General features: G+C 32.0%; 1 protein-coding gene across 1 annotated transcript; it reads left to right on the top strand.

Moving 5' to 3' along the window:
• The first annotated feature begins 1,071 nt into the window (after positions 1 to 1,071).
• On the top strand, positions 1,072 to 5,165 carry LOC129962169 (uncharacterized). The gene is made up of 3 exons (XM_056075908.1): positions 1,072 to 3,565; positions 4,244 to 4,350; positions 5,160 to 5,165. Exons 1-3 carry the CDS (start codon positions 1,072 to 1,074, stop codon positions 5,163 to 5,165), a joined length of 2,607 nt encoding a protein of 868 aa, XP_055931883.1.
• The last annotated feature ends 21,992 nt before the right edge of the window (positions 5,166 to 27,157 follow it).

Raw genomic sequence — 27,157 nt, 5'->3', positions numbered from 1 at the left:
ACAGTGATTACCCAACTGGATATTCTTTCGAGAACAAGTACAAGATTTGAAGAACTGAGAAACGAATATTATAGGACTGTGTCGGACAATGACTTTGATCAAGTGGAATCCAATCTATCCGAACTCGAGGATGAAATTTTGAAAATAGAGGTAAGCCTCAAATCCATTTTACATGATCTCAAATCTACTTCTGTTTCTAATTCTACAAATGGTGCTATTATTAAAGAGTCCATAGATAAAGTTACGTCAATTAGATTACCGGAAATACCTCTTCCATTGTTTAACGGTAAAATAGAAGAATGGAATTCCTTTAAGCAACAATTCCTAAATTTAATAAATGATAATCCCAATTTAACTGAAAACCAAAAGTGCTACTATTTACGTTCATGTTTGAGAAACGATGCAAAATTGATAGAAACGTCTGAAGATACATATGATTCCCTTCTGAAAGCTTTAGTAGAAAGATTCGAAAATAAACGTGTAATTGTAGACACCCATATCAAAAATATAATTAATCAAGAAAAAATTGTTCATGAATCCGCGAAAGACTTACGCAATTTAATAGATTGTATTCTTAAAAATTTAAGAGCATTAAATGTTTTAAAATATGAACGTAATAAATTGTCAGATGCTATTTTAATAAATATAATTTTGCAAAAATTAGACCGCGAATCTCGAAAGCAGTTTGAACTTTCCTTAGTAAACAAGGAAGTTCCTGATTTTGATGATTTCATAGAATTTTTAGAAAGAAGATATCAAGTTTTAAATGCCATTGGGCACAATATTCCATACAAATCTAAATATTCGGATGTTAGTGAACAGAAAAATAAAGCACGAACTCTATTTGTTAAGCCATCGAATAATCCCAAGTATTGTATACTGTGTAGAAACGCTGATCATCCATTGCATAAATGCGATCAGTTTTTGCAATTCTCCCCGCAAAAGCGATATGAAACTGTTCGAGAAAAACATTTATGTTTAAATTGTTTCGGATCTCACAAAATCGCTCAATGTAAATCGAAACACACTTGTTTCACTTGCAAAGCAAAGCATCATACTCTATTACACCGGATGCAGGTGTCCACAGTAAGCGATGACTCATCCTCAATGAATTCAAGGCAGACTCCCTCAGATGCTGACCCCTGTTCGTCGTGCAACCCTTCCCCCCTGACTTCCTGTTTCGTTACGCAGAAGAAAAGAGTGATTCTAGCTACGGCTGTTGCTTATGTTTTGGATAGTTTCGGAACTGTCAGAAAGGGTAGGGCTTTATTAGATTCTGGAAGCATGTGTAATTTGATGACATCTGATTTCGCCAATGCACTTGGTTTAAAGAAAGAAAAAATAAATGTTCCAATATCAGGGATTTCCGATACTACTCTTAATGTGAAAAGAAAAAGTACCTCCACTATTTTGAACTCGGATGGTTCTTTTACTGCAACACTAGATTTCTTGGTCATTCCGAAAATCACAGATCTAATGCCATCCACATTTATTGATTTAGAAGGAATAGAAATTCCGCCTTACGTCCAATTAGCAGATTCGGAATTCTTTTCCCCCAAAAAAGTGGATATATTAATAGGGGCAGAAATATTCTTTCGTATCTTAAAAGAAAATAGATTTGATATAAATAATTCCTTAATTTTGCAAGAAACTGTATTTGGACATATACTAAGTGGAACAATTCAAGGTAAACAGGAATCACATCATTGTGGTTTAATCTCTCAAATAGATAACTTAGATAATTTGTTAAAGAAATTTTGGGAAGTTGAAAATATTTTAGATACACCTACATCTAAAAACAAAGAAGAATTAGAATGCGAAGAAAATTTCGTGCAAACTTATCGTAGGGATGAGCAAGGTAAATATATTGTTAACCTTCCTCTTAAGAAGAATATGCAATTAGGCAATTCCATTCAAACTGCAAAACAAAGATTAGATAGTCTCTGGAAGCGATTAAATAATGATCCGAATTTTTCTAATCTTTATTGTAATTTTATGAAAGAATATGAACAATTGGGTCATATGCAAAAATTAGATAATAGTGACAATGTAAAATATGTCATGCCTCATCATGGCATTTACAAGGCTGATAGTACTACAACAAAGTTACGTGTAGTTTTCGATGCCTCAGCTGCATCTACTTCAGGTGTATCTTTGAATAACTGTTTGCTAAAAGGAGGTGTTGTTCAAGATGACTTGTTTTCAATCTTATTGAGATTCCGAAAGCACAAGGTTGCATTTACTGCTGATGTCAAGAAAATGTACAGACAGATTTGGGTTAATCCTGAGCAGTGTAATTTTCAATGCATTCTTTGGAAAACTAGGAGTTCTGAGGAACCTTCATTTTATAAGCTTCTTACAGTTACATACGGCACCAAATCTGCTCCCTACTTAGCTACGAGAGTGCTAAACCAATTAGCAATAGATGAGCAACACAAATTTCCTTTAGCATCTGCTGTAACCTTAAAAGATTTTTATGTTGATGATGTTCTCTCTGGTGCAGATGACGTTTCTACTGCAATAAAATTACAGCAAGAATTGATTTCTCTTCTAAAAGCTGGTGGCATGGATTTGCACAAATGGTGTGCAAACAATGAAATGCTTTTAGAATCTGTTCCATCTGAAGATCAAGGTTATCAGTTTGGTGATTCTGATAAAAATACAATTAAAACACTTGGCTTGAAATGGAACCCAAAAGAAGACTGCTTTGGTTTCAATGTCACTCCATCAACTAGCATTCCCACAAAGCGAACTGTTTTGACTGATATAGCTAAACTTTTTGACCCACTTGGTCTTCTAGGACCAGTGACAGTAAAGGCAAAGATCTTCCTCCAGAGATTGTGGCTACGCAAAATTGAATGGGATCAAGTGTTACCACATCAGGAAAAGCACGAATGGGAAATATTCAGATATTGTTTAGGGGATATTACAAAGATGCAGATTCCTCGTTGCATTCTAACTGACTCCATCAAGGAAGTTGAACTACATGGTTTTGCTGACGCATCGAAAGATGCTTATGGTGCAGTCATCTATCTTCGTTGTGTTACTATATTGAATCATGTGAAGGTTTCTCTACTATGCAGCAAATCTAAAGTTGCTCCTATTAAGGTGATGACAATACCCCGTCTTGAGCTATGTGCTGCTGAGCTTCTTGCTAAGCTCGCTTCTAAAACTGTGTCATCTCTTAACCTGAAAATAGATAAAATTTGCCTCTACTCAGATTCGACTATAGTGCTGGCCTGGATTAATACTTCATTGCATCTGCTTAAGGTGTTTGTGTCAAATAGAATTTCCCGCATCCAAGAGCTGACGAAAGAATTTTCCTGGCACCATGTAAAAACTTGTGAAAATCCTGCTGATATTATTTCCCGTTGTATGACTCCTCATCACCTTATGAACAATCATTTGTGGTGGAATGGTCCACAGTTTCTTCAACAAGTTACTGTTGAACTTAGTGATGAAAGTAACATTCCTACTGATGACGAATATTTTCATGAACTGAAAGGAGAGACTACTAAGACTTTAACTTTAAGTGTGGATGCTACATTTTTAGATTTACTTTTATGTATTACTAACAAATATTCTAAATTAATTCGTATTGTAAGTTTTCTTTGTAGGTTTTGTATCAATTTAAGAAATCCTAAGAATAGGTTGTATGGACCTCTTTCTGCAGTAGAATTACAAAGGGGTAAATCATTCTTGGTAAAATCTGTGCAAGAAATTGCATTTCAGAGTGATATAAATTTACTTCTTCATGGAAAACAACCCACAGGTAAGATTAAAAATCTAAATCCTTTTCTTGATGAAGATGGAATTTTGAGAGTAGGAGGTCGTATTCAACACAGCAGTGTAAATTTTGACCAGAGACATCCAGTTATCTTACCTAACAAAAGTAATTTAACAAAAGGTATTGTTATGTATTTTCATTTGAAAAATTTGCATATTGGGCCACAAAATTTATTGTATTGTGTTCGTAGAGAATTCTGGCCCTTAAATGGAAGGAATGTTTGTAGAAAAATTGTCCACAGTTGTATTACCTGTTTCAAAGCAAAACCTTTGACTAATGAACAAATTATGGGCAATTTGCCAAAAGAACGTGTGAATGTAAATTCTCCTTTTAACTGTACAGGTATCGACTTCTGTGGACCGTTTTTCATAAAGTATAAAGGTCAAAGGAAAGGTTTATATCATAAAATTTATGTTTGTATATTTATCTGTATGGTTACTAAATGTATTCACTTAGATATTGTTTCTGATCTAACTTCTGAAGCATTCATTGCATGCCTCAAAAGGTTCTTTTCAAGACGAGGTAAATCGCAATTTATTTTTAGTGATAATGGTAAGAATTTTGTAAGTGGTAATTCTGAATTAAAGAGATTAGCTCTTATTGTAACTAAACATGATGAATATTTATCAAAATTTTTATCTGAAGAGGGCATTTAATGGAAATTTCTTCCACCCAGAGCACCTAACTTTGGTGGCTTATGGGAGGCAGGTGTCAAATCCTTCAAATACCATCTCAAACGTGTTGTTGGAGTTTCAAAGTTAACATATGAGGAATTTTTTACTATTCTGCATCAGATCGAAGGAATTTTGAATTCCCGTCCTATTACTCCTTTGTCTAGTGACATGGACGATCTGGAAATTCTGACACCTGGACATTTTCTCATTGGTAGGCCAATCACATCCATTGTTGAACCAAATTTAACAAACACGGAAAATAATAGATTGAATTTATGGCAAAGAACCTCAAAAATGGTACAAGTCATATGGAAAAGATGGCAAAATAATTATTTAAGTACTTTGCAACAAAGACATAAATGGATAATTAAGAACCAAAATTTAAAAATTGGTGACATGGTTTTGCTCAAAGAAGAAAATCTTCCATGTTGTAAATGGATTTTAGGTAGAATTGTAAATGTATTCTATGGTAAAGACAATGTAGTAAGAGTAGTAAATGTTAAAACTCATTCTGGTATATATAAACGATCCATTTCTAAAATTGCACTTTTGCCATTGGAAGTCTAATTTCACCTTACATAATTCATTTCTAAATGTGTACCTTGAAATCTGTAAGATTCTCTTTAATATTTGTAGCGAATATTATATCTAAAAACTTCAATATTCATTGTTATTTATCTTTATTTGTTCTTTTTCAGTGCTAGTACAACTATTTGTATTTCTTAAGAATTATTAATGTCATTTTGTTATTTTCATATATTTACTGCATTAATTGTCTCCCTCGTTTTTACAAAAAAATGTAATTGATGTAATTATTGAAATGTATATTTCAACGGGGGCGGCATGTTCAGTACTTTGCTACCAACGCGCCAAGTTGGCAAGCGCCCATTCTAGGGTTGCTCCTTTTTTGTAACTGCGCGGGGTCATGACCCGCCAGAACTGTAAAGAACTCGGAACGCGATGCTTACCTTTGGTAGTGGGGTGACTCCATGCCCCTTCTCAAAGAAATAAACCGCATTTTATAGAAGCATCGTTTTCATCCTTATAGCTACACCGCAATTCCTTAGTTAATTTCAATTAGTTACACCGCATGATTTAGTTATCAATCTCAATTGTGGAGCCATCATAGACCTCCACAACATCTATAATGGTGCATATCCATGCATGAAAGCCATGTGTATAAGAGAAGGGATAAGTCTCCGCATGCCCAGAATCTCTAACCAAACTGAGACTTTTATTTGCACAATTTCTTTATTTTGGAAGTTTTTTTAAATAATATATTGAAATCTTTGTAAATTCTGGTCAAAATTTTACTACTTGAAAAGAAAAATAATCATTTTCTTTATACTGAAAATTAAAAAAATTAATAAATAATATGAAGAAAAGTGAAAATAAAAAGGATTCCGATGGCGAGGATCGAACCTGCTTCAACAAGTTTGCAGGCCGTCACTCGGACCACAAGGCAGCATACGACCTGCCGGAGACCGAATTTAAAGGCACATGTTTATTTATTTATTTTTATTCTATAATTGTGCATATCCATGCATGAAAGCCCTGTGTATAAGAGAAGGGATAAGTCTGTGCATGCCCAGAATCTCTAACCAAACTGAGACTTTTATTTGCACAATTTCTTTATTTTGGAAGTTTTTTTAAATAATATATTGAAATCTTTATAAATTCTGGTCAAAATTTTACTACTTGAAAAGAAAAATAATAAATTTCCTTATACTGAAAATTAAAAAAAAAATAATAATATGAAGAAAAGTGAAAATAAAAAGGATTCCGATGGCGCGGATGAAACCTGCTTCAACTAGTTTGCAGGCCGACACTGGGACCACAAGGCATCATACGACCTGTCGGAGACCGAATTTAAAGGCACATGTTTATTTATTTATTTTTATTCTATAATAGTGCATAGCCACGCATGAAAGCCATGTGTTTAAGAGAAGTGATAAGTCTGCGCATGCCCAGAATCTCTAACCAAACTGAGAATTTTATTTGCACAATTTCTTTATTTGGGAAGTTTTTTTAAATAATATATTGAAATCTTTGTAAATTCTGGTCAAAATTTTACTACTTGAAAAGAAAAATAATCATTTTCTTTATACTGAAAATTAAAAAAATTAATAAATAATATGAAGAAAAGTGAAAATAAAAAGGATTCCGATGGCGCGGATCGAACCTGCTTCAACTTGTTTGCAGGCCGACACTCGGACCACAAGGCAGCATACGACCTGTCGGAGTCCGAATTTAAAGGCACATGTTTATTTATTTATTTTTATTCTATAATGGTGCATATCCATGCATGAAAGCCATGTGTATAAGAGAAGGGATAAGTCTGCGCATGCCCAGAATCTCTAACCAAACTGAGACTTTTATTTGCACAATTTCTTTATTTTGGAAGTTTTTTTTAAATAATTTATTGAAATCTTTGTAAATTCTGGTCAAAATTTTACTACTTGAAAAGAAAAATAATAATTTTCTTTATACTGAAAATTAAAAAAATAAATAAATAATATGAAGAAAAGTGAAAATAAAAATGATTCCGATGGCGCGGATCGAACCTGCTTCAACTAGTTTGCAGGCCGACACTCGGAACACAAGACAGCATACGACCTGTCGGAGACTGAATTTAAAGCTACAGGTTTATTTATTTATTTTTATTCTATAATGGTGCATATCCATGCATGAAAGCCATGTGTATAAGAGAAGGGATAAGTCTGCGCATGCCCAGAATCTCGAACCAAAATGAGACTTTTATTTGCACAATTTCTTTATTTTGGAAGTTTTTTTAAATAATATATTGAAATCTTTGTAAATTCTGGTCAAAATTTTACTACTTGAAAAGAAAAATAATAATTTTCTTTATACTGAAAATTAAAAAAATAAATAAATAATATGAAGAAAAGTGAAAATAAAAATGATTCCGATGGCGCGGATAGAACCTGCTTCAACTAGTTTGCAGGCCGACACTCGGACCACAAGACAGCATACGACCTGTCGGAAACCGAATTTAAAGCCACATGTTTATTTATTTATTTTTATTCTATAATGGTGCATATCCGTGCATGAAAGCCATGTGTATAAGAGAAGGGATAAGTCTGCGCATGCTCAGAATCTCTAACCAAAATGAGACTTTTATTTGTACAATTTCTTAATTTCGGAAGTTTTTTTAAATAATATATTGAAATCTTTGTAAATTCTGGTCAAAATTTTACTACTTGAAAAGAAAAATAATAATTTTCTTTATACTGAAAATTAAAAAAAAAAAATAATAATATGAAGAAAAGTGAAAATAAAAAGGATTCCGATGGCGCGGATCGAACCTGCTTCAACTTGTTTGCAGGCCGACACTCGGACCACAAGGCAGCATACGACCTGTCGGAGTCGGAATTTAAAGGCACATGTTTATTTATTTATTTTTATTCTATAATGGTGCATATCCATGCATGAAAGCCATGTGTATAAGAGAAGGGATAAGTCTCCGCATGCCCAGAATCTCTAACCAAACTGAGACTTTTATTTGCACAATATCTTTATTTTGGAAGTTTTTTTAAATAATATATTGAAATCTTTGTAAATTCTGGTCAAAATTTTACTACTTGAAAAGAAAAATAATCATTTTCTTTATACTGAAAATTAAAAAAATTAATAAATAATATGAAGAAAAGTGAAAATAAAAAGGATTCCGATGGCGAGGATCGAACCTGCTTCAACAAGTTTGCAGGCCGTCACTCGGACCACAAGGCAGCATACGACCTGCCGGAGACCGAATTTAAAGGCACATGTTTATTTATTTATTTTTATTCTATAATTGTGCATATCCATGCATGAAAGCCCTGTGTATAAGAGAAGGGATAAGTCTGTGCATGCCCAGAATCTCTAACCAAACTGAGACTTTTATTTGCACAATTTCTTTATTTTGGAAGTTTTTTTAAATAATATATTGAAATCTTTATAAATTCTGGTCAAAATTTTACTACTTGAAAAGAAAAATAATAATTTTCCTTATACTGAAAATTAAAAAAAAAATAATAATATGAAGAAAAGTGAAAATAAAAAGGATTCCGATGGCGCGGATGAAACCTGCTTCAACTAGTTTGCAGGCCGACACTGGGACCACAAGGCATCATACGACCTGTCGGAGACCGAATTTAAAGGCACATGTTTATTTATTTATTTTTATTCTATAATGGTGCATAGCCACGCATGAAAGCCATGTGTTTAAGAGAAGTGATAAGTCTGCGCATGCCCAGAATCTCTAACCAAACTGAGAATTTTATTTGCACAATTTCTTTATTTGGGAAGTTTTTTTAAATAATATATTGAAATCTTTGTAAATTCTGGTCAAAATTTTACTACTTGAAAAGAAAAATAATAATTTTCTTTATACTGAAAATTAAAAAAAAAAAAATAATAATATGAAGAAAAGTGAAAATAAAAAGGATTCCGATGGCGCTGATCGAACCTGCTTCAACTTGTTTGCAGGCCGACACTCGGACCACAAGGCTGCATACGACCTGTCGGAGTCCGAATTTAAAGGCACATGTTTATTTATTTATTTTTATTCTATAATGGTGCATATCCATGCATGAAAGCCATGTGTATAAGAGAAGGGATAAGTCTGCGCATGCCCAGAATCTCTAACCAAACTGAGACTTTTATTTGCACAATTTCTTTATTTTGGAAGTTTTTTTTAAATAATTTATTGAAATCTTTGTAAATTCTGGTCAAAATTTTACTACTTGAAAAGAAAAATAATAATTTTCTTTATACTGAAAATTAAAAAAATAAATAAATAATATGAAGAAAAGTGAAAATAAAAATGATTCCGATGGCGCGGATCGAACCTGCTTCAACTAGTTTGCAGGCCGACACTCGGACCACAAGACAGCATACGACCTGTCGGAGACTGAATTTAAAGCTACAGGTTTATTTATTTATTTTTATTCTATAATGGTGCATATCCATGCATGAAAGCCATGTGTATAAGAGAAGGGATAAGTCTGCGCATGCCCAGAATCTCGAACCAAAATGAGACTTTTATTTGCACAATTTCTTTATTTTGGAAGTTTTTTTAAATAATATATTGAAATCTTTGTAAATTCTGGTCAAAATTTTACTACTTGAAAAGAAAAATAATAATTTTCTTTATACCGAAAATTAAAAAAATAAATAAATAATATGAAGAAAAGTGAAAATAAAAATGATTCCGATGGCGCGGATAGAACCTGCTTCAACTAGTTTGCAGGCCGACACTCGGACCACAAGACAGCATACGACCTGTCGGAAACCGAATTTAAAGCCACATGTTTATTTATTTATTTTTATTCTATAATGGTGCATATCCGTGCATGAAAGCCATGTGTATAAGAGAAGGGATAAGTCTGCGCATGCTCAGAATCTCTAACCAAAATGAGACTTTTATTTGTACAATTTCTTAATTTCGGAAGTTTTTTTAAATAATATATTGAAATCTTTGTAAATTCTGGTCAAAATTTTACTACTTGAAAAGAAAAATAATAATTTTCTTTATACTGAAAATTAAAAAATAAATAAATAAATAATATGAAGAAAAGTGAAAATAAAAAGGATTCCGATGGCGCGGATCGAACCTGCTTCAACTAGTTTGCAGGCCGACACTCGGACCACAAGGCAGCATACGACCTGTCGGAGACCGAATTTAAAGGCACATGTTTATTTATTTATATTTATTCTATAATGGTGCATATCCATGCATGAAAGCCATGTGTATAAGAGAAGGGATAAGTCTCCGCATGCCCAGAATCTCTAACCAAACTGAGACTTTTATTTGCACAATTTCTTTATTTTGGAAGTTTTTTTAAATAATATATTGAAATCTTTGTAAATTCTGGTCAAAATTTTACTACTTGAAAAGAAAAATAATCATTTTCTTTATACTGAAAATTAAAAAAATTAATAAATAATATGAAGAAAAGTGAAAATAAAAAGGATTCCGATGGCGAGGATCGAACCTGCTTCAACAAGTTTGCAGGCCGTCACTCGGACCACAAGGCAGCATACGACCTGCCGGAGACCGAATTTAAAGGCACATGTTTATTGATTTATTTTTATTCTATAATTGTGCATATCCATGCATGAAAGCCCTGTGTATAAGAGAAGGGATAAGTCTGTGCATGCCCAGAATCTCTAACCAAACTGAGACTTTTATTTGCACAATTTCTTTATTTTGGAAGTTTTTTTAAATAATATATTGAAATCTTTATAAATTCTGGTCAAAATTTTACTACTTGAAAAGAAAAATAATAATTTTCCTTATACTGAAAATTAAAAAAAAAATAATAATATGAAGAAAAGTGAAAATAAAAAGGATTCCGATGGCGCGGATCGAACCTGCTTCAACTAGTTTGCAGGCCGACACTGGGACCACAAGGCATCATACGACCTGTCGGAGACCGAATTTAAAGGCACATGTTTATTTATTTATTTTTATTCTATAATGGTGCATAGCCACGCATGAAAGCCATGTGTTTAAGAGAAGTGATAAGTCTGCGCATGCCCAGAATCTCTAACCAAACTGAGAATTTTATTTGCACAATTTCTTTATTTTGGAAGTTTTTTTAAATAATATATTGAAATCTTTGTAAATTCTGGTCAAAATTTTACTACTTGAAAAGAAAAATAATAATTTTCTTTATACTGAAAATTAAAAAAAAAAAAATAATAATAATATGAAGAAAAGTGAAAATAAAAAGGATTCCGATGGCGCGGATCGAACCTGCTTCAACTTGTTTGCAGGCCGACACTCGGACCACAAGGCAGCATACGACCTGTCGGAGTCGTAATTTAAAGGCACATGTTTATTTATTTATTTTTATTCTATAATGGTGCATATCCATGCATGAAAGCCATGTGTATAAGAGAAGGGATAAGTCTCCGCATGCCCAGAATCTCTAACCAAACTGAGACTTTTATTTGCACAATATCTTTATTTTGGAAGTTTTTTTAAATAATATATTGAAATCTTTGTAAATTCTGGTCAAAATTTTACTACTTGAAAAGAAAAATAATAATTTTCTTTATACTGAAAATTAAAAAAAAAAAAAATAATATGAAGAAAAGTGAAAATAAAAAGTATTCCGATGGCGCGGATCGAACCTGCTTCAACTAGTTTGCAGGCCGACACTCGGACCACAAGGCAGCATACGACCTGTCGGAGACCGAATTTAAAGGCACATGTTTATTTATTTATTTTTATTCTATAATGGTGCATATCCATGCATGAAAGCCATGTGTATAAGAGAAGGGATAAGTCTCCGCATGCCCAGAATCTCTAACCAAACTGAGACTTTTATTTGCACAATTTCTTTATTTTGGAAGTTTTTTTAAATAATATATTGAAATCTTTGTAAATTCTGGTCAAAATTTTACTACTTGAAAAGAAAAATAATCATTTTCTTTATACTGAAAATTAAAAAAATTAATAAATAATATGAAGAAAAGTGAAAATAAAAAGGATTCCGATGGCGAGGATCGAACCTGCTTCAACAAGTTTGCAGGCCGTCACTCGGACCACAAGGCAGCATACGACCTGCCGGAGACCGAATTTAAAGGCACATGTTTATTTATTTATTTTTATTCTATAATTGTGCATATCCATGCATGAAAGCCCTGTGTATAAGAGAAGGGATAAGTCTGTGCATGCCCAGAATCTCTAACCAAACTGAGACTTTTATTTGCACAATTTCTTTATTTTGGAAGTTTTTTTAAATAATATATTGAAATCTTTATAAATTCTGGTCAAAATTTTACTACTTGAAAAGAAAAATAATAATTTTCCTTATACTGAAAATTAAAAAAAAAATAATAATATGAAGAAAAGTGAAAATAAAAAGGATTCCGATGGCGCGGATGAAACCTGCTTCAACTAGTTTGCAGGCCGACACTGGGACCACAAGGCATCATACGACCTGTCGGAGACCGAATTTAAAGGCACATGTTTATTTATTTATTTTTATTCTATAATGGTGCATAGCCACGCATGAAAGCCATGTGTTTAAGAGAAGTGATAAGTCTGCGCATGCCCAGAATCTCTAACCAAACTGAGAATTTTATTTGCACAATTTCTTTATTTGGGAAGTTTTTTTAAATAATATATTGAAATCTTTGTAAATTCTGGTCAAAATTTTACTACTTGAAAAGAAAAATAATCATTTTCTTTATACTGAAAATTAAAAAAATAAATAAATAATATGAAGAAAAGTGAAAATAAAAAGTATTCCGATGGCGCGGATCGAACCTGCTTCAACTAGTTTGCAGGCCGACACTCGGACCACAAGGCAGCATACGACTTCTCGGAGACCGAATTTAAAGTCACATGTTTATTTATTTATTTTTATTCTATAATGGTGCATATCCATGCATGAAAGCCATGTGTTTAAGAGAAGGAATAAGTCTGCGCATGCCCAGAATCTCTAACCAAAATGAGACTTTTATTTGCACAATTTCTTTATTTTGGAAGTTTTTTTAAATAATATATTGAAATCTTTTTAAATTCTGGTCAAAATTTTACTACTTGAAAAGAAAAATAATAATTTTCTCTATACTGAAAATTAAAAAAATAAATAAATAATATGAAGAAAAGTGAAAATAAAAAGGATTCCGATGGCGCGGATCGAACCTCCTTCAACTAGTTTGCAGGCCGACACTCGGACCACAAGGCCGCATACGACCTGTCGGAGACCGAATTTAAAGGCACATGTTTATTTATTTATTTTTATTCTATAATGGTGCATATCCATGCATGAAAGCCATGTGTATAAGAGAAGGGATAAGTCTGCGCATGCCCAGAATCTCTAACCAAACTGAGACTTTTATTTGCACAATTTCTTTATTTTGGAAGTTTTTTTTAAATAATTTATTGAAATCTTTGTAAATTCTGGTCAAAATTTTACTACTTGAAAAGAAAAATAATAATTTTCTTTATACTGAAAATTAAAAAAATAAATAAATAATATGAAGAAAAGTGAAAATAAAAATGATTCCGATGGCGCGGATCGAACCTGCTTCAACTAGTTTGCAGGCCGACACTCGGACCACAAGACAGCACACGACCTGTCGGAGAGTGAATTTAAAGCTACAGGTTTATTTATTTATTTTTATTCTATAATGGTGCATATCCATGCATGAAAGCCATGTGTATAAGAGAAGGGATAAGTCTGCGCATGCCCAGAATCTCGAACCAAAATGAGACTTTTATTTGCACAATTTCTTTATTTTGGAAGTTTTTTTAAATAATATATTGAAATCTTTGTAAATTCTGGTCAAAATTTTACTACTTGAAAAGAAAAATAATAATTTTCTTTATACTGAAAATTAAAAAAATAAATAAATAATATGAAGAAAAGTGAAAATAAAAATGATTCCGATGGCGCGGATAGAACCTGCTTCAACTAGTTTGCAGGCCGACACTCGGACCACAAGACAGCATACGACCTGTCGGAAACCGAATTTAAAGCTACATGTTTATTTATTTATTTTTATTCTATAATGGTGCATATCCATGCATGAAAGCCATGTGTATAAGAGAAGGGATAAGTCTGCGCATGCCCAGAATCTCGAACAAAAATGAGACTTTTATTTGTACAATTTCTTTATTTTGGAAGTTTTTTTTAAATAATATATTGAAATCTTTGTAAATTCTGGTCAAACTTTTACTACTTGAAAAGAAAAATAATAATTTTCTTTATACTAAAATTAAAAAAATAAATAAATAATATGAAGAAAATTGAAAATAAAAAGTATTCCGATGGCGCGGATCGAACCTGCTTCAACTAGTTTACAGGCCGACACTTGGAAGACAAGGCAGCATACGACCTGTCGGAGACCGAATTTAAAGGCACATGTTTATTTATTTATTTTTATTCTATAATGTTGCATATCCATGCATGAAAGCCATGTGTAATAGAGAAGGGATAAGTCTGCGCATGCCCAGAATCTCTAACCAAAATGACTTTTATTTGTACAATTTCTTTATTTTGGAAGTTTTTTTAAATAATATATTGAAATCTTTTTAAATTCTGGTCAAAATTTTACTACTTGAAAAGAAAAATAATAATTTTCTCTATACTGAAAATTAAAAAAATAAATAAATAATATGAAGAAAAGTGAAAATAAAAAGGATTCCGATGGCGCGGATCGAACCTCCTTCAACTAGTTTGTAGGCCGACACTCGGACCACAAGGCAGCATACGACCTGCCGGAGTTCGAATTTAAAGGCACATGTTTATTTATTTATTTTTATTCTATAATGGTGTATATCCATGCATGAAAGCCATGTGTATAAGAGAAGGGATAAGTCTGTGCATGCCCAGAATCTCGAACCAAAATGAGACTTTTATTTGTACAATTTCTTTATTTTGGAAGGTTTTTTTAAATAATATATTGAAATCTTTGTAAATTCTGGTAAAAATTTTACTACTTGAAAAGAAAAATAATAATTTTCTTTATACTGAAAATTAAAAAAATAAATAAATAATATGAAGAAAAGTGAAAATAAAAAGTATTCCGATGGCGCGGATCGAACCTGCTTCAACTAGTTTGCAGGCCGACACTTGGAAGACAAGGCAGCATACGACCTGTCGGAGACCGAATTTAAAGGCACATGTTTATTTATTTATTTTTATTCTATAATGGTGCATATCCATGCATGAAAGCCATGTGTATAAGAGAAGGGATAAGTCTGCGCATGCCCAGAATCTCGAACCAAAATGAGACTTTTATTTGCACAATTTCTTTATTTTGGAAGTATTTTTAAATAATATATTGAAATCTTTGTAAATTCTGGTCAAAATTTTACTACTTGAAAAGAAAAATAATAATTTTCTTTATACTGAAAATTAAAAAAATAAATAAATAATATGAAGAAAAGTGAAAATAAAAATGATTCCGATGGCGCGGATTGAACCTGCTTCAACTAGTTTGCAGGCCGACACTCGGACCACAAGGCAGCATACGACCTGTCGGAGACCGAATTTAAAGTCACATGTTTATTTATTTATTTTTATTCTATGATGGTGCATATCCATGCATGAAAGCCATGTGTTTAAGAGAAGGGATAAGTCTGCGCATGCCCAGAATCTCTAACCAAAATGAGACTTTTATTTGCACAATTTCTTTATTTTGGAAGTTTTTTTAAATAATATATTGAATTCTTTGTAAATTCTGGTCAAACTTTTACTACTTGAAAAGAAAAACAATAATTTTCTCTTTACTGAAAGTTAAAAAAATAAATAAATATTATTAAGAAAAGTGAAAATAAAAAGGAATCCGATGGCGCGGATCGAACCTGCTTCAACTAGTTTGCAGGCCGACACTCGGACCACAAGACAGCATACGACCTGTCGGAGACCGAATTTAAAGCTACATGTTTATTTATTTATTTTTATTCTATAATGGTGCATATCCATGCATGAAAGCCATGTGTATAAGAGAAGGGATAAGCCTGCGCATGCCCAGAATCTCTAACCAAAATGAGACTTTTATTTGTACAATTTCTTTATTTTGGAAGTTTTTTTAAATAATATATTGAAAACTTTTTAAATTCTAGTCAAAATTTTACTACTTGAAAAGAAAAATAATAATTTTCTTTATACTGAAAATTAAAAAAATAAATAAATAATATGAAGAAAAGTGAAAATAAAAAGTATTCCGATGGCGCGGATTGAACCTGCTTCAACTAGTTTGCAGGCCCACACTCGGACCACAAGACAGCACAGGACCTGTCGGAGACCGAATTTAAAGGCACATGTTTATTTATTTATTTTTATTCTATAATGTTGCATATCCATGCATGAAAGCCATGTGTATAAGAGAAGGGATAAGTCTGCGCATGCCCAGAATCTCTAACCAAAATGACTTTTATTTGTACAATTTCTTTATTTTGGAAGTTTTTTTAAATAATATATTGAAATCTTTGTAAATTCTGGTCAAACTTTTACTACTTGAAAAGAAAAACAATAATTTTCTCTTTACTGAAAGTTAAAAAAATAAATAAATATTATTAAGAAAAGTGAAAATAAAAAGGAATCCGATGGCGCGGATCGAACCTGCTTCAACTAGTTTGCAGGCCGACACTCGGACCACAAGGCAGCATACGACCTGTCGGAGACCGAATTTAAAGGCACATGTTTATTTATTTATTTTTATTCTATAATGGTGCATAGCCACGCATGAAAGCCATGTGTTTAAGAGAAGTGATAAGTCTGCGCATGCCCAGAATCTCTAACCAAACTGAGAATTTTATTTGCACAATTTCTTTATTTTGGAAGTTTTTTTAAATAATATATTGAAATCTTTGTAAATTCTGGTCAAAATTTTACTACTTGAAAAGAAAAATAATAATTTTCTTTATACTGAAAATTAAAAAAAAAAAATAATAATAATATGAAGAAAAGTGAAAATAAAAAGGATTCCGATGGCGCGGATCGAACCTGCTTCAACTTGTTTGCAGGCCGACACTCGGACCACAAGGCAGCATACGACCTGTCGGAGTCGGAATTTAAAGGCACATGTTTATTTATTTATTTTTATTCTATAATGGTGCATATCCATGCATGAAAGCCATGTGTATAAGAGAAGGGATAAGTCTGCGCATGCCCAGAATCTCTAACCAAAATGACTTTTATTTGTACAATTTCTTTATTTTGGAAGTTTTTTTAAATAATATATTGAAATCTTTGTAAATTCTGGTCAAACTTTTACTACTTGAAAAGAAAAACAATAATTTTCTCTTTACTGAAAGTTAAAAAAATAAATAAATATTATTAAGAAAAGTGAAAAAAAAAAGGAATCCGATGGCGCGGATCGAACCTGCTTCAACTAGTTTGCAGGCCGACACTCGGACCACAAGGCAGCATACGACCTGTCGGAGACCAAATTTAAAGGCACATGTTTATTTATTTATTTTTATTCTATAATGGTGCATATCCATGCATGAAAGCTATGTGTATAAGAGAAGGGATAAGTCTGCGCATGCCCAGAATCTCTAACCAAAATGAGACTTTTATTTGCACAATTTCTTTATTTTGGAAGTTTTTTTAAATAATATATTGAAATCTTTTTAAATTCTGGTCAAAATTTTACTACTTGAAAAGAAAAATAATAATTTTCTCTATACTGAAAATTAAAAAAATAAATAAATAATATGAAGAAAAGTGAAAATAAAAAGGATTCCGATGGCGCGGATCGAACCTCCTTCAACTAGTTTGCAGGCCGACACTCGGACCACAAGGCAGCATACGACCTGTCGGAGATCGAATTTAAAGGCACATGTTTATTTATTTATTTTTTTTCTATAATGGTGCATATCCATGCATGAAAGCCATGTGTATAAGAGAAGGGATAAGTCTGCGCATGCCCAGAATCTCGAACCAAAATGAGACTTTTATTTGCACAATTTCTTTATTTTGGAAGTTTTTTTAAATAATATATTGAAATCTTTGTAAATTCTGGTCAAAATTTCACTACTTGAAAAGAAAAATAATAATTTTCTTTATACTGAAAATTAAAAAAATAAATAAATAATATGAAGAAAAGTGAAAATAAAAAGTATTCCGATGGCGCGGATTGAACCTGCTTCAACTAGTTTGCAGGCCGACACTCGGACCACAAGACAGCACAGGACCTGTCGGAGACCGAATTTAAAGGCACATGTTTATTTATTTATTTTTATTCTATAATGTTGCATATCCATGCATGAAAGCCATGTGTATAAGAGAAGGGATAAGTCTGCGCATGCCCAGAATCTCTAACCAAAATGACTTTTATTTGTACAATTTCTTTATTTTGGAAGTTTTTTTAAATAATATATTGAAATCTTTGTAAATTCTGGTCAAAATTTTACTACTTGAAAAGAAAAATAATAATTTTCTCTATACTGAAAATTAAAAAAATAAATAAATAATATGAAGAAAAGTGAAAATAAAAAGGATTCCGATGGCGCGGATCGAACCTCCTTCAACTAGTTTGCAGGCCGACACTCGGACCACAAGGCAGCATACGACCTGTCGGAGATCGAATTTAAAGGCACATGTTTATTTATTTATTTTTTTTCTATAATGGTGCATATCCATGCATGAAAGCCATGTGTATAAGAGAAGGGATAAGTCTGCGCATGCCTAGAATCTCGAACCAAAATGAGACTTTTATTTGCACAATTTCTTTATTTTGGAAGTTTTTTTAAATAATATATTGAAATCTTTGTAAATTCTGGTCAAAATTTCACTACTTGAAAAGAAAAATAATAATTTTCTTTATACTGAAAATTAAAAAAATAAATAAATAATATGAAGAAAAGTGAAAATAAAAATGATTCCGATGGCGCGGATAGAACCTGCTTCAACTACTTTGCAGGCCGACACTCGGACCACAAGACAGCATACGACCTGTCGGAGACCGAATTTAAAGCTACATGTTTATTTATTTATTTTTATTCTATAATGGTGCATATCCATGCATGAAAGCCATGTGTATAAGAGAAGGGATAAGTCTGCGCATGCCCAGAATCTCTAACCAAAATGAGACTTTGTACAATTTCTTTATTTTGGAAGTTTTTTTAAATAATATATTGAAAACTTTTTAAATTCTAGTCAAAATTTTACTACTTGAAAAGAAAAATAATAATTTTCTTTATACTGAAAATTAAAAAAATAAATAAATAATATGAAGAAAAGTGAAAATAAAAAGTATTCCGATGGCGCGGATTGAACCTGCTTCAACTAGTTTGCAGGCCGACACTCGGACCACAAGACAGCACAGGACCTGTCGGAGACCGAATTTAAAGGCACATGTTTATTTATTTATTTTTATTCTATAATGTTGCATATCCATGCATGAAAGCCATGTGTATAAGAGAAGGGATAAGTCTGCGCATGCCCAGAATCTCTAACCAAAATGACTTTTATTTGTACAATTTCTTTATTTTGGAAGTTTTTTTAAATAATATATTGAAATCTTTGTAAATTCTGGTCAAACTTTTACTACTTGAAAAGAAAAACAATAATTTTCTCTTTACTGAAAGTTAAAAAAATAAATAAATATTATTAAGAAAAGTGAAAATAAAAAGGAATCCGATGGCGCGGATCGAACCTGCTTCAACTAGTTTGCAGGCCGACACTCGGACCACAAGGCAGCATACGACCTGTCGGAGACCGAATTTAAAGGCACATGTTTATTTATTTATTTTTATTCTATAATGGTGCATATCCATGCATGAAAGCTATGTGTATAAGAGAAGGGATAAGTCTGCGCATGTCCAGAATCTCTAACCAAACTGAGACTTTTATTTGCACAATTTCTTTATTTTGGAAGTTTTTTTAAATAATATATTGAAAGCTTTGTAAATTCTGGTCAAAATTTTACTACTTGAAAAGAAAAATAATAATTTTCTTTATACTGAAAATTAAAAAAATAAATAAATAATATGAAGAAAAGTGAAAATAAAAAGGATTCCGATGGCGCGGATCGAACCTCCTTCAACTAGTTTTCAGGCCGACACTCGGACCACAAGGCAGCATACGACCTATCGGAGACCGAATTTAAAGGCAAATGTTTATTTATTTATTTTTATTCTATAATGGTGCATATCCATGCATGAAAGCTATGTGTATAAGAGAAGGGATAAGTCTGCGCATGCCCAGAATCTCTAACCAAAATGAGACTTTTATTTGCACAATTTCTTTATTTTGGAAGTTTTTTTAAATAATATAATGAAATCTTTTTAAATTCTGGTCAAAATTTTACTACTTGAAAAGAAAAATAATAATTTTCTCTATACTGAAAATTAAAAAAATAAATAAATAATATGAAGAAAAGTGAAAATAAAAAGGATTCCGATGGCGCGGATCGAACCTGCTTCAACTAGTTTGCAGGCCGACACTCGGACCACAAGACAGCATACGACCAGTCGGAGATCGAATTTAAAGGCACATGTTTATTTATTTATTTTTATTCTATAATGGTGCATATCCATGCATGAAAGCCATGTGTATAAGAGAAGGGATAAGTCAGCGCATGCCCAGAATCTCGAACCAAAATGACTTTTATTTGTACAATTTCTTTATTTTGGAAGTTTTTTTAAATAATATATTGAAATCTTTGTAAATTCTGGTCAAAATTTTACTACTTGAAAAGAAAAATAATAATTTTCTTTATACTGAAAATGAAAAAAATTAATCAATAATATGAAGAAAAGTGAAAATAAAAAGGATTCCGATGGCGCGGATCGACCTTGCTTCAACAAGTTTGCAGGCCGACACTGGGACCACAAGGCAGCATACGACCTGCCGGAGAACGAATTTAAAGGCACATGTTTATTTATTTATTTTTATTCTATAATGGTGCATATCCATGCATGAAAGCCATGTGTGTAAGAGAAGGGATAAGTCTGCGCATGCCCAGAATCTCTAACCAAACTGAGAGTTTTATTTGTACAATTTCTTTATTTCGGAAGTTTTTTTAAATAATATATTGAAATCTTTGTAAATTGTGGTCAAATTTTTCCTACTTGAAAAGAAAAATAATAATTTTCTCTATACTGAAAATTAAAAAAATAAATGAATAATATGAAGAAAAGTGAAAATAAAAAGGATTCCGATGGCGCGGATCGAAAATCCTTCAACTAGTTTGCAGGCCGACACTCGGACCACAAGGCAGCATACCACCTGTCGGCGACCGAATTTAAAAGCACATGTTTATTTATTTATTTTTATTCTATAATGGTGTATATCCATGCATGAAAGCCATGTGTATAAGAGAAGGGATAAGTCTGCGCATGCCCAGAATCTCGAACCAAAATGAGACTTTTATTTGTACAATTTCTTTATTTTGGAAGTTTTTTTTAAATAATATATTGAAATCTTTGTAAATTCTGGTAAAAATTTTACTACTTGAAAAGAAAAATAATAATTTTCTTTATACTGAAAATTAAAAAAATAAATAAATAATATGAAGAAAAGTGAAAATAAAAAGTATTCCGATGGCGCGGATCGAACCTGCTTCAACTAGTTTGCAGGCCGACACTTGGAAGACAAGGCAGCATACGACCTGTCGGAGACCGAATTTAAAGGCACATGTTTATTTATTTATTTTTATTCTATAATGGTGCATATCCATGCATGAAAGCCATGTGTATAAGAGAAGGGATAAGTCTGCGCATGCCCAGAATCTCAAACCAAAATGAGACTTTTATTTGCACAATTTCTTTATTTTGGAAGTTTTTTTAAATAATATATTGAAATCTTTGTAAATTCTGGTTAAAATTTTACTACTTGAAAAGAAAAATAATAATTTTCTTTATACTGAAAATTAAAAAAATAAATAAATAATAAGAAGAAGAGTGAAAATAAAAATGATTCCGATGGCGCGGATAGAACCTGCTTCAACTACTTTGAAGGCCGACACTCGGACCACAAGGCAGCATACGACCTGTCGGAGATCGAATTTAAAGGCACATGTTTATTTATTTATTTTTATTCTATAATGGTGCATATCCATGCATGAAAGCCATGTGTATAAGAGAAGGGATAAGTCTGCGCATGCCCAGAATCTCGAACCAAAATGAGACTTTTATTTGCACAATTTCTTTATTTTGGAAGTTTTTTTAAATAATATATTGAAATCTTTGTAAATTCTGGTCAAAATTTTACTACTTGAAAAGAAAAATAATAATTTTCTTTATACTGAAAATTAAAAAAATAAATAAATAATATGAAGAAAAGTGAAAATAAAAAGTATTCCGATGGCGCGGATTGAACCTGCTTCAACTAGTTTGCAGGCCGACACTCGGACCACAAGGCAGCATACGACCTGTCGGAGACCGAATTTAAAGTCAAATGTTTATTTATTTATTTTTATTCTATGATGGTGCATATCCATGCATGAAAGCCATGTGTTTAAGAGAAGGAATAAGTCTGCGCATGCCCAGAATCTCTAACCAAAATGAGACTTTTATTTGCACAATTTCTTTATTTTGGAAGTTTTTTTAAATAATATATTGAAATCTTTTTAAATTCTGGTCAAAATTTTACTACTTGAAAAGAAAAACAATAATTTTCTCTTTACTGAAAGTTAAAAAAATAAATAAATAATATTAAGAAAAGTGAAAATAAAAAGGATTCCGATGGCGCGGATCGAACCTGCTTCAACTAGTTTGCAGGCCGACACTCGGACAACAAGGCAGCATACGACCTGTCGGAGACCGAATTTAAAGGCACATGTTTATTTATTTATTTTTATTCTATAATGGTGCATATCCATGCATGAAAGCCATGTGTATAAGAGAAGGGATAAGTCTGCGCATGCCCAGAATCTCTAACCAAAATTAGACTTTTATTTGCACAATTTCTTTATTTTGGAAGTTTTTTTAAATAATATATTGAAATGTTTGTAAATTCTGGTCAAAATTTTACTACTTGAAAAGAAAAATAATAATTTACTCTATGCTGAAAATTAAAAAAATAAATAAATAATATGAAGAAAAGTGAAAATAAAAAGGATTCCGATGGCGCGGATCGAACCTCCTTCAACTAGCTTTCAGGCCGACACTCGGACCACAAGGCAGCATACGACCTGTCGGAGACCGAATTTAAAGGCACATGTTTATTTATTTATTTTTATTCTATAATGGTGCATATCCATGCATGAAAGCCATGTGTATAAGAGAAGGGATAAGTCTGCGCATGCCCAGAATCTCGAACCAAACTGAGACTTTTATTTGCCCAATTTCTTTATTTTGGAAGTTTTTTTAAATAATATATTGAAATCTTTTTAAATTCTGGTCAAAATTTTACTACTTGAAAAGAAAAACAATAATTTTCTCTTTACTGAAAGTTAAAAAAATAAATAAATAATATTAAGAAAAGTGAAAATAAAAAGGATTCCGATGGCGCGGATCGAACCTGCTTCAACTAGTTTGCAGGCCGACACTCGGACAACAAGGCAGCATACGACCTGTCGGAGACCGAATTTAAAGGCACATGTTTATTTATTTATTTTTATTCTATAATGGTGCATATCCATGCATGAAAGCCATGTGTATAAGAGAAGGGATAAGTCTGCGCATGCCCAGAATCTCTAACCAAAATTAGACTTTTATTTGCACAATTTCTTTATTTTGGAAGTTTTTTTAAATAATATATTGAAATGTTTGTAAATTCTGGTCAAAATTTTACTACTTGAAAAGAAAAATAATAATTTACTCTATGCTGAAAATTAAAAAAATAAATAAATAATATGAAGAAAAGTGAAAATAAAAAGGATTCCGATGGCGCGGATCGAACCTCCTTCAACTAGCTTTCAGGCCGACACTCGGACCACAAGGCAGCATACGACTTTTCGGAGACCGAATTTAAAGCTACATGTTTATTTATTTATTTTTATTCTATAATGGTGCATATCCATGCATGAAAGCCATGTGTATAAGAGAAGGGATAAGTCTGCGCATGCCCAGAATCTGTAACCAAACTGAGAATTTTATTCGCACAATTTCTTTATTTTGGAAGTTTTTTTAAATAATATATTGAAATCTTTGTAAATTCTGGTTAAAATTTTACTACTTGAAAAGAAAAATAATAATTTTCTTTATACTGAAAATTAAAAAAATAAATAAATAATAAGAAGAAGAGTGAAAATAAAAATGATTCCGATGGCGCGGATAGAACCTGCTTCAACTACTTTGAAGGCCGACACTCGGACCACAAGGCAGCATACGACCTGTCGGAGATCGAATTTAAAGGCACATGTTTATTTATTTATTTTTATTCTATAATGGTGCATATCCATGCATGAAAGCCATGTGTATAAGAGAAGGGATAAGTCTGCGCATGCCCAGAATCTCGAACCAAAATGAGACTTTTATTTGCACAATTTCTTTATTTTGGAAGTTTTTTTAAATAATATATTGAAATCTTTGTAAATTCTGGTCAAAATTTTACTACTTGAAAAGAAAAATAATAATTTTCTTTATACTGAAAATTAAAAAAATAAATAAATAATATGAAGAAAAGTGAAAATAAAAAGTATTCCGATGGCGCGGATTGAACCTGCTTCAACTAGTTTGCAGGCCGACACTCGGACCACAAGGCAGCATACGACCTGTCGGAGACCGAATTTAAAGTCACATGTTTATTTATTTATTTTTATTCTATGATGGTGCATATCCATGCATGAAAGCCATGTGTTTAAGAGAAGGAATAAGTCTGCGCATGCCCAGAATCTCTAACCAAAATGAGACTTTTATTTGCACAATTTCTTTATTTTGGAAGTTTTTTTAAATAATATATTGAAATCTTTTTAAATTCTGGTCAAAATTTTACTACTTGAAAAGAAAAACAATAATTTTCTCTTTACTGAAAGTTAAAAAAATAAATAAATAATATTAAGAAAAGTGAAAATAAAAAGGATTCCGATGGCGCGGATCGAACCTGCTTCAACTAGTTTGCAGGCCGACACTCGGACAACAAGGCAGCATACGACCTGTCGGAGACCGAATTTAAAGGCACATGTTTATTTATTTATTTTTATTCTATAATGGTGCATATCCATGCATGAAAGCCATGTGTATAAGAGAAGGGATAAGTCTGCGCATGCCCAGAATCTCTAACCAAAATTAGACTTTTATTTGCACAATTTCTTTATTTTGGAAGTTTTTTTAAATAATATATTGAAATGTTTGTAAATTCTGGTCAAAATTTTACTACTTGAAAAGAAAAATAATAATTTACTCTATGCTGAAAATTAAAAAAATAAATAAATAATATGAAGAAAAGTGAAAATAAAAAGGATTCCGATGGCGCGGATCGAACCTCCTTCAACTAGCTTTCAGGCCGACACTCGGACCACAAGGCAGCATACGACCTGTCGGAGACCGAATTTAAAGGCACATGTTTATTTATTTATTTTTATTCTATAATGGTGCATATCCATGCATGAAAGCCATGTGTATAAGAGAAGGGATAAGTCTGCGCATGCCCAGAATCTCGAACCAAACTGAGACTTTTATTTGCCCAATTTCTTTATTTTGGAAGTTTTTTTAAATAATATATTGAAATCTTTTTAAATTCTGGTCAAAATTTTACTACTTGAAAAGAAAAACAATAATTTTCTCTTTACTGAAAGTTAAAAAAATAAATAAATAATATTAAGAAAAGTGAAAATAAAAAGGATTCCGATGGCGCGGATCGAACCTGCTTCAACTAGTTTGCAGGCCGACACTCGGACAACAAGGCAGCATACGACCTGTCGGAGACCGAATTTAAAGGCACATGTTTATTTATTTATTTTTATTCTATAATGGTGCATATCCATGCATGAAAGCCATGTGTATAAGAGAAGGGATAAGTCTGCGCATGCCCAGAATCTCTAACCAAAATTAGACTTTTATTTGCACAATTTCTTTATTTTGGAAGTTTTTTTAAATAATATATTGAAATGTTTGTAAATTCTGGTCAAAATTTTACTACTTGAAAAGAAAAATAATAATTTACTCTATGCTGAAAATTAAAAAAATAAATAAATAATATGAAGAAAAGTGAAAATAAAAAGGATTCCGATGGCGCGGATCGAACCTCCTTCAACTAGCTTTCAGGCCGACACTCGGACCACAAGGCAGCATACGACCTGTCGGAGACCGAATTTAAAGGCACATGTTTATTTATTTATTTTTATTCTATAATGGTGCATATCCATGCATGAAAGCCATGTGTATAAGAGAAGGGATAAGTCTGCGCATGCCCAGAATCTCGAACCAAACTGAGACTTTTATTTGCCCAATTTCTTTATTTTGGAAGTTTTTTTAAATAATATATTGAAATCTTTGTAAATTGTGGTCAAAATTTTACTACTTGAAAAGAAAAATAATAATTTTCTCTATATTGAAAATTAAAAAAATAAATAAATAATATGAAGAAAAGTGAAAATAAAAAGGAATCCGATGGCGCGGATCGAACCTGCTTCAACTACTTTGCAGGCCGACACTCGGTTCACAAGGCAGCATACAACTTGTCGGCGACCGAATTTAAAAGCACATGTTTATTTATTTATTTTTATTCTATAATGGTGCATATCCATGCATGAAAGCCATGTGTATAAGAGAAGGGATAAGTCTGAGCATGCCCAGAATCTCTAAAGAAACTGAGACTTTTATTTGCACAATTTCTTTATTTTGGAAGTTTTTTTAAATAATATATTGAAATCTTTGTAAATTGTGGTCAAAATTTTACTACTTGAAAAGAAAAATAATAATTTTCTCTATACTGAAAATTAAAAAAATAAATAAATAATATGAAGAAAAGTGAAAATAAAAAGGATTTCGATGGCGAGGATCGAATATGCTTCAACTAGTTTGCAGGCCGACACTCGGACCACAAGGCAGCTTACGACCTGTCGGAGACCGAATTTAAAGGCACATGTTTATTTATTTATTTTTATTCTATAATGGTGCATATCCATGCATGCAAGCCATGTGTATAAGAGAAGGGATAAGTCTGAGCATGCCCAGAATCTCTAAAGAAACTGAGACTTTTATTTGCATAATTTCTTTATTTTGGAAGTTTTTTTAAATAATATATTGAAATCTTTGTAAATTGTGGTCAAAATTTTACTACTTGAAAAGAAAAATAGTAATTTTCTTTATACTGAAATTAAAAAATAAATAAAT

This window comes from Argiope bruennichi, chromosome 2 (genome assembly GCF_947563725.1).
Source record: "Argiope bruennichi chromosome 2, qqArgBrue1.1, whole genome shotgun sequence".
Classification (NCBI taxonomy): Eukaryota; Metazoa; Arthropoda; class Arachnida; order Araneae; family Araneidae; genus Argiope; species Argiope bruennichi.
This window is presented reverse-complemented; position numbering and strand designations above follow the sequence as displayed.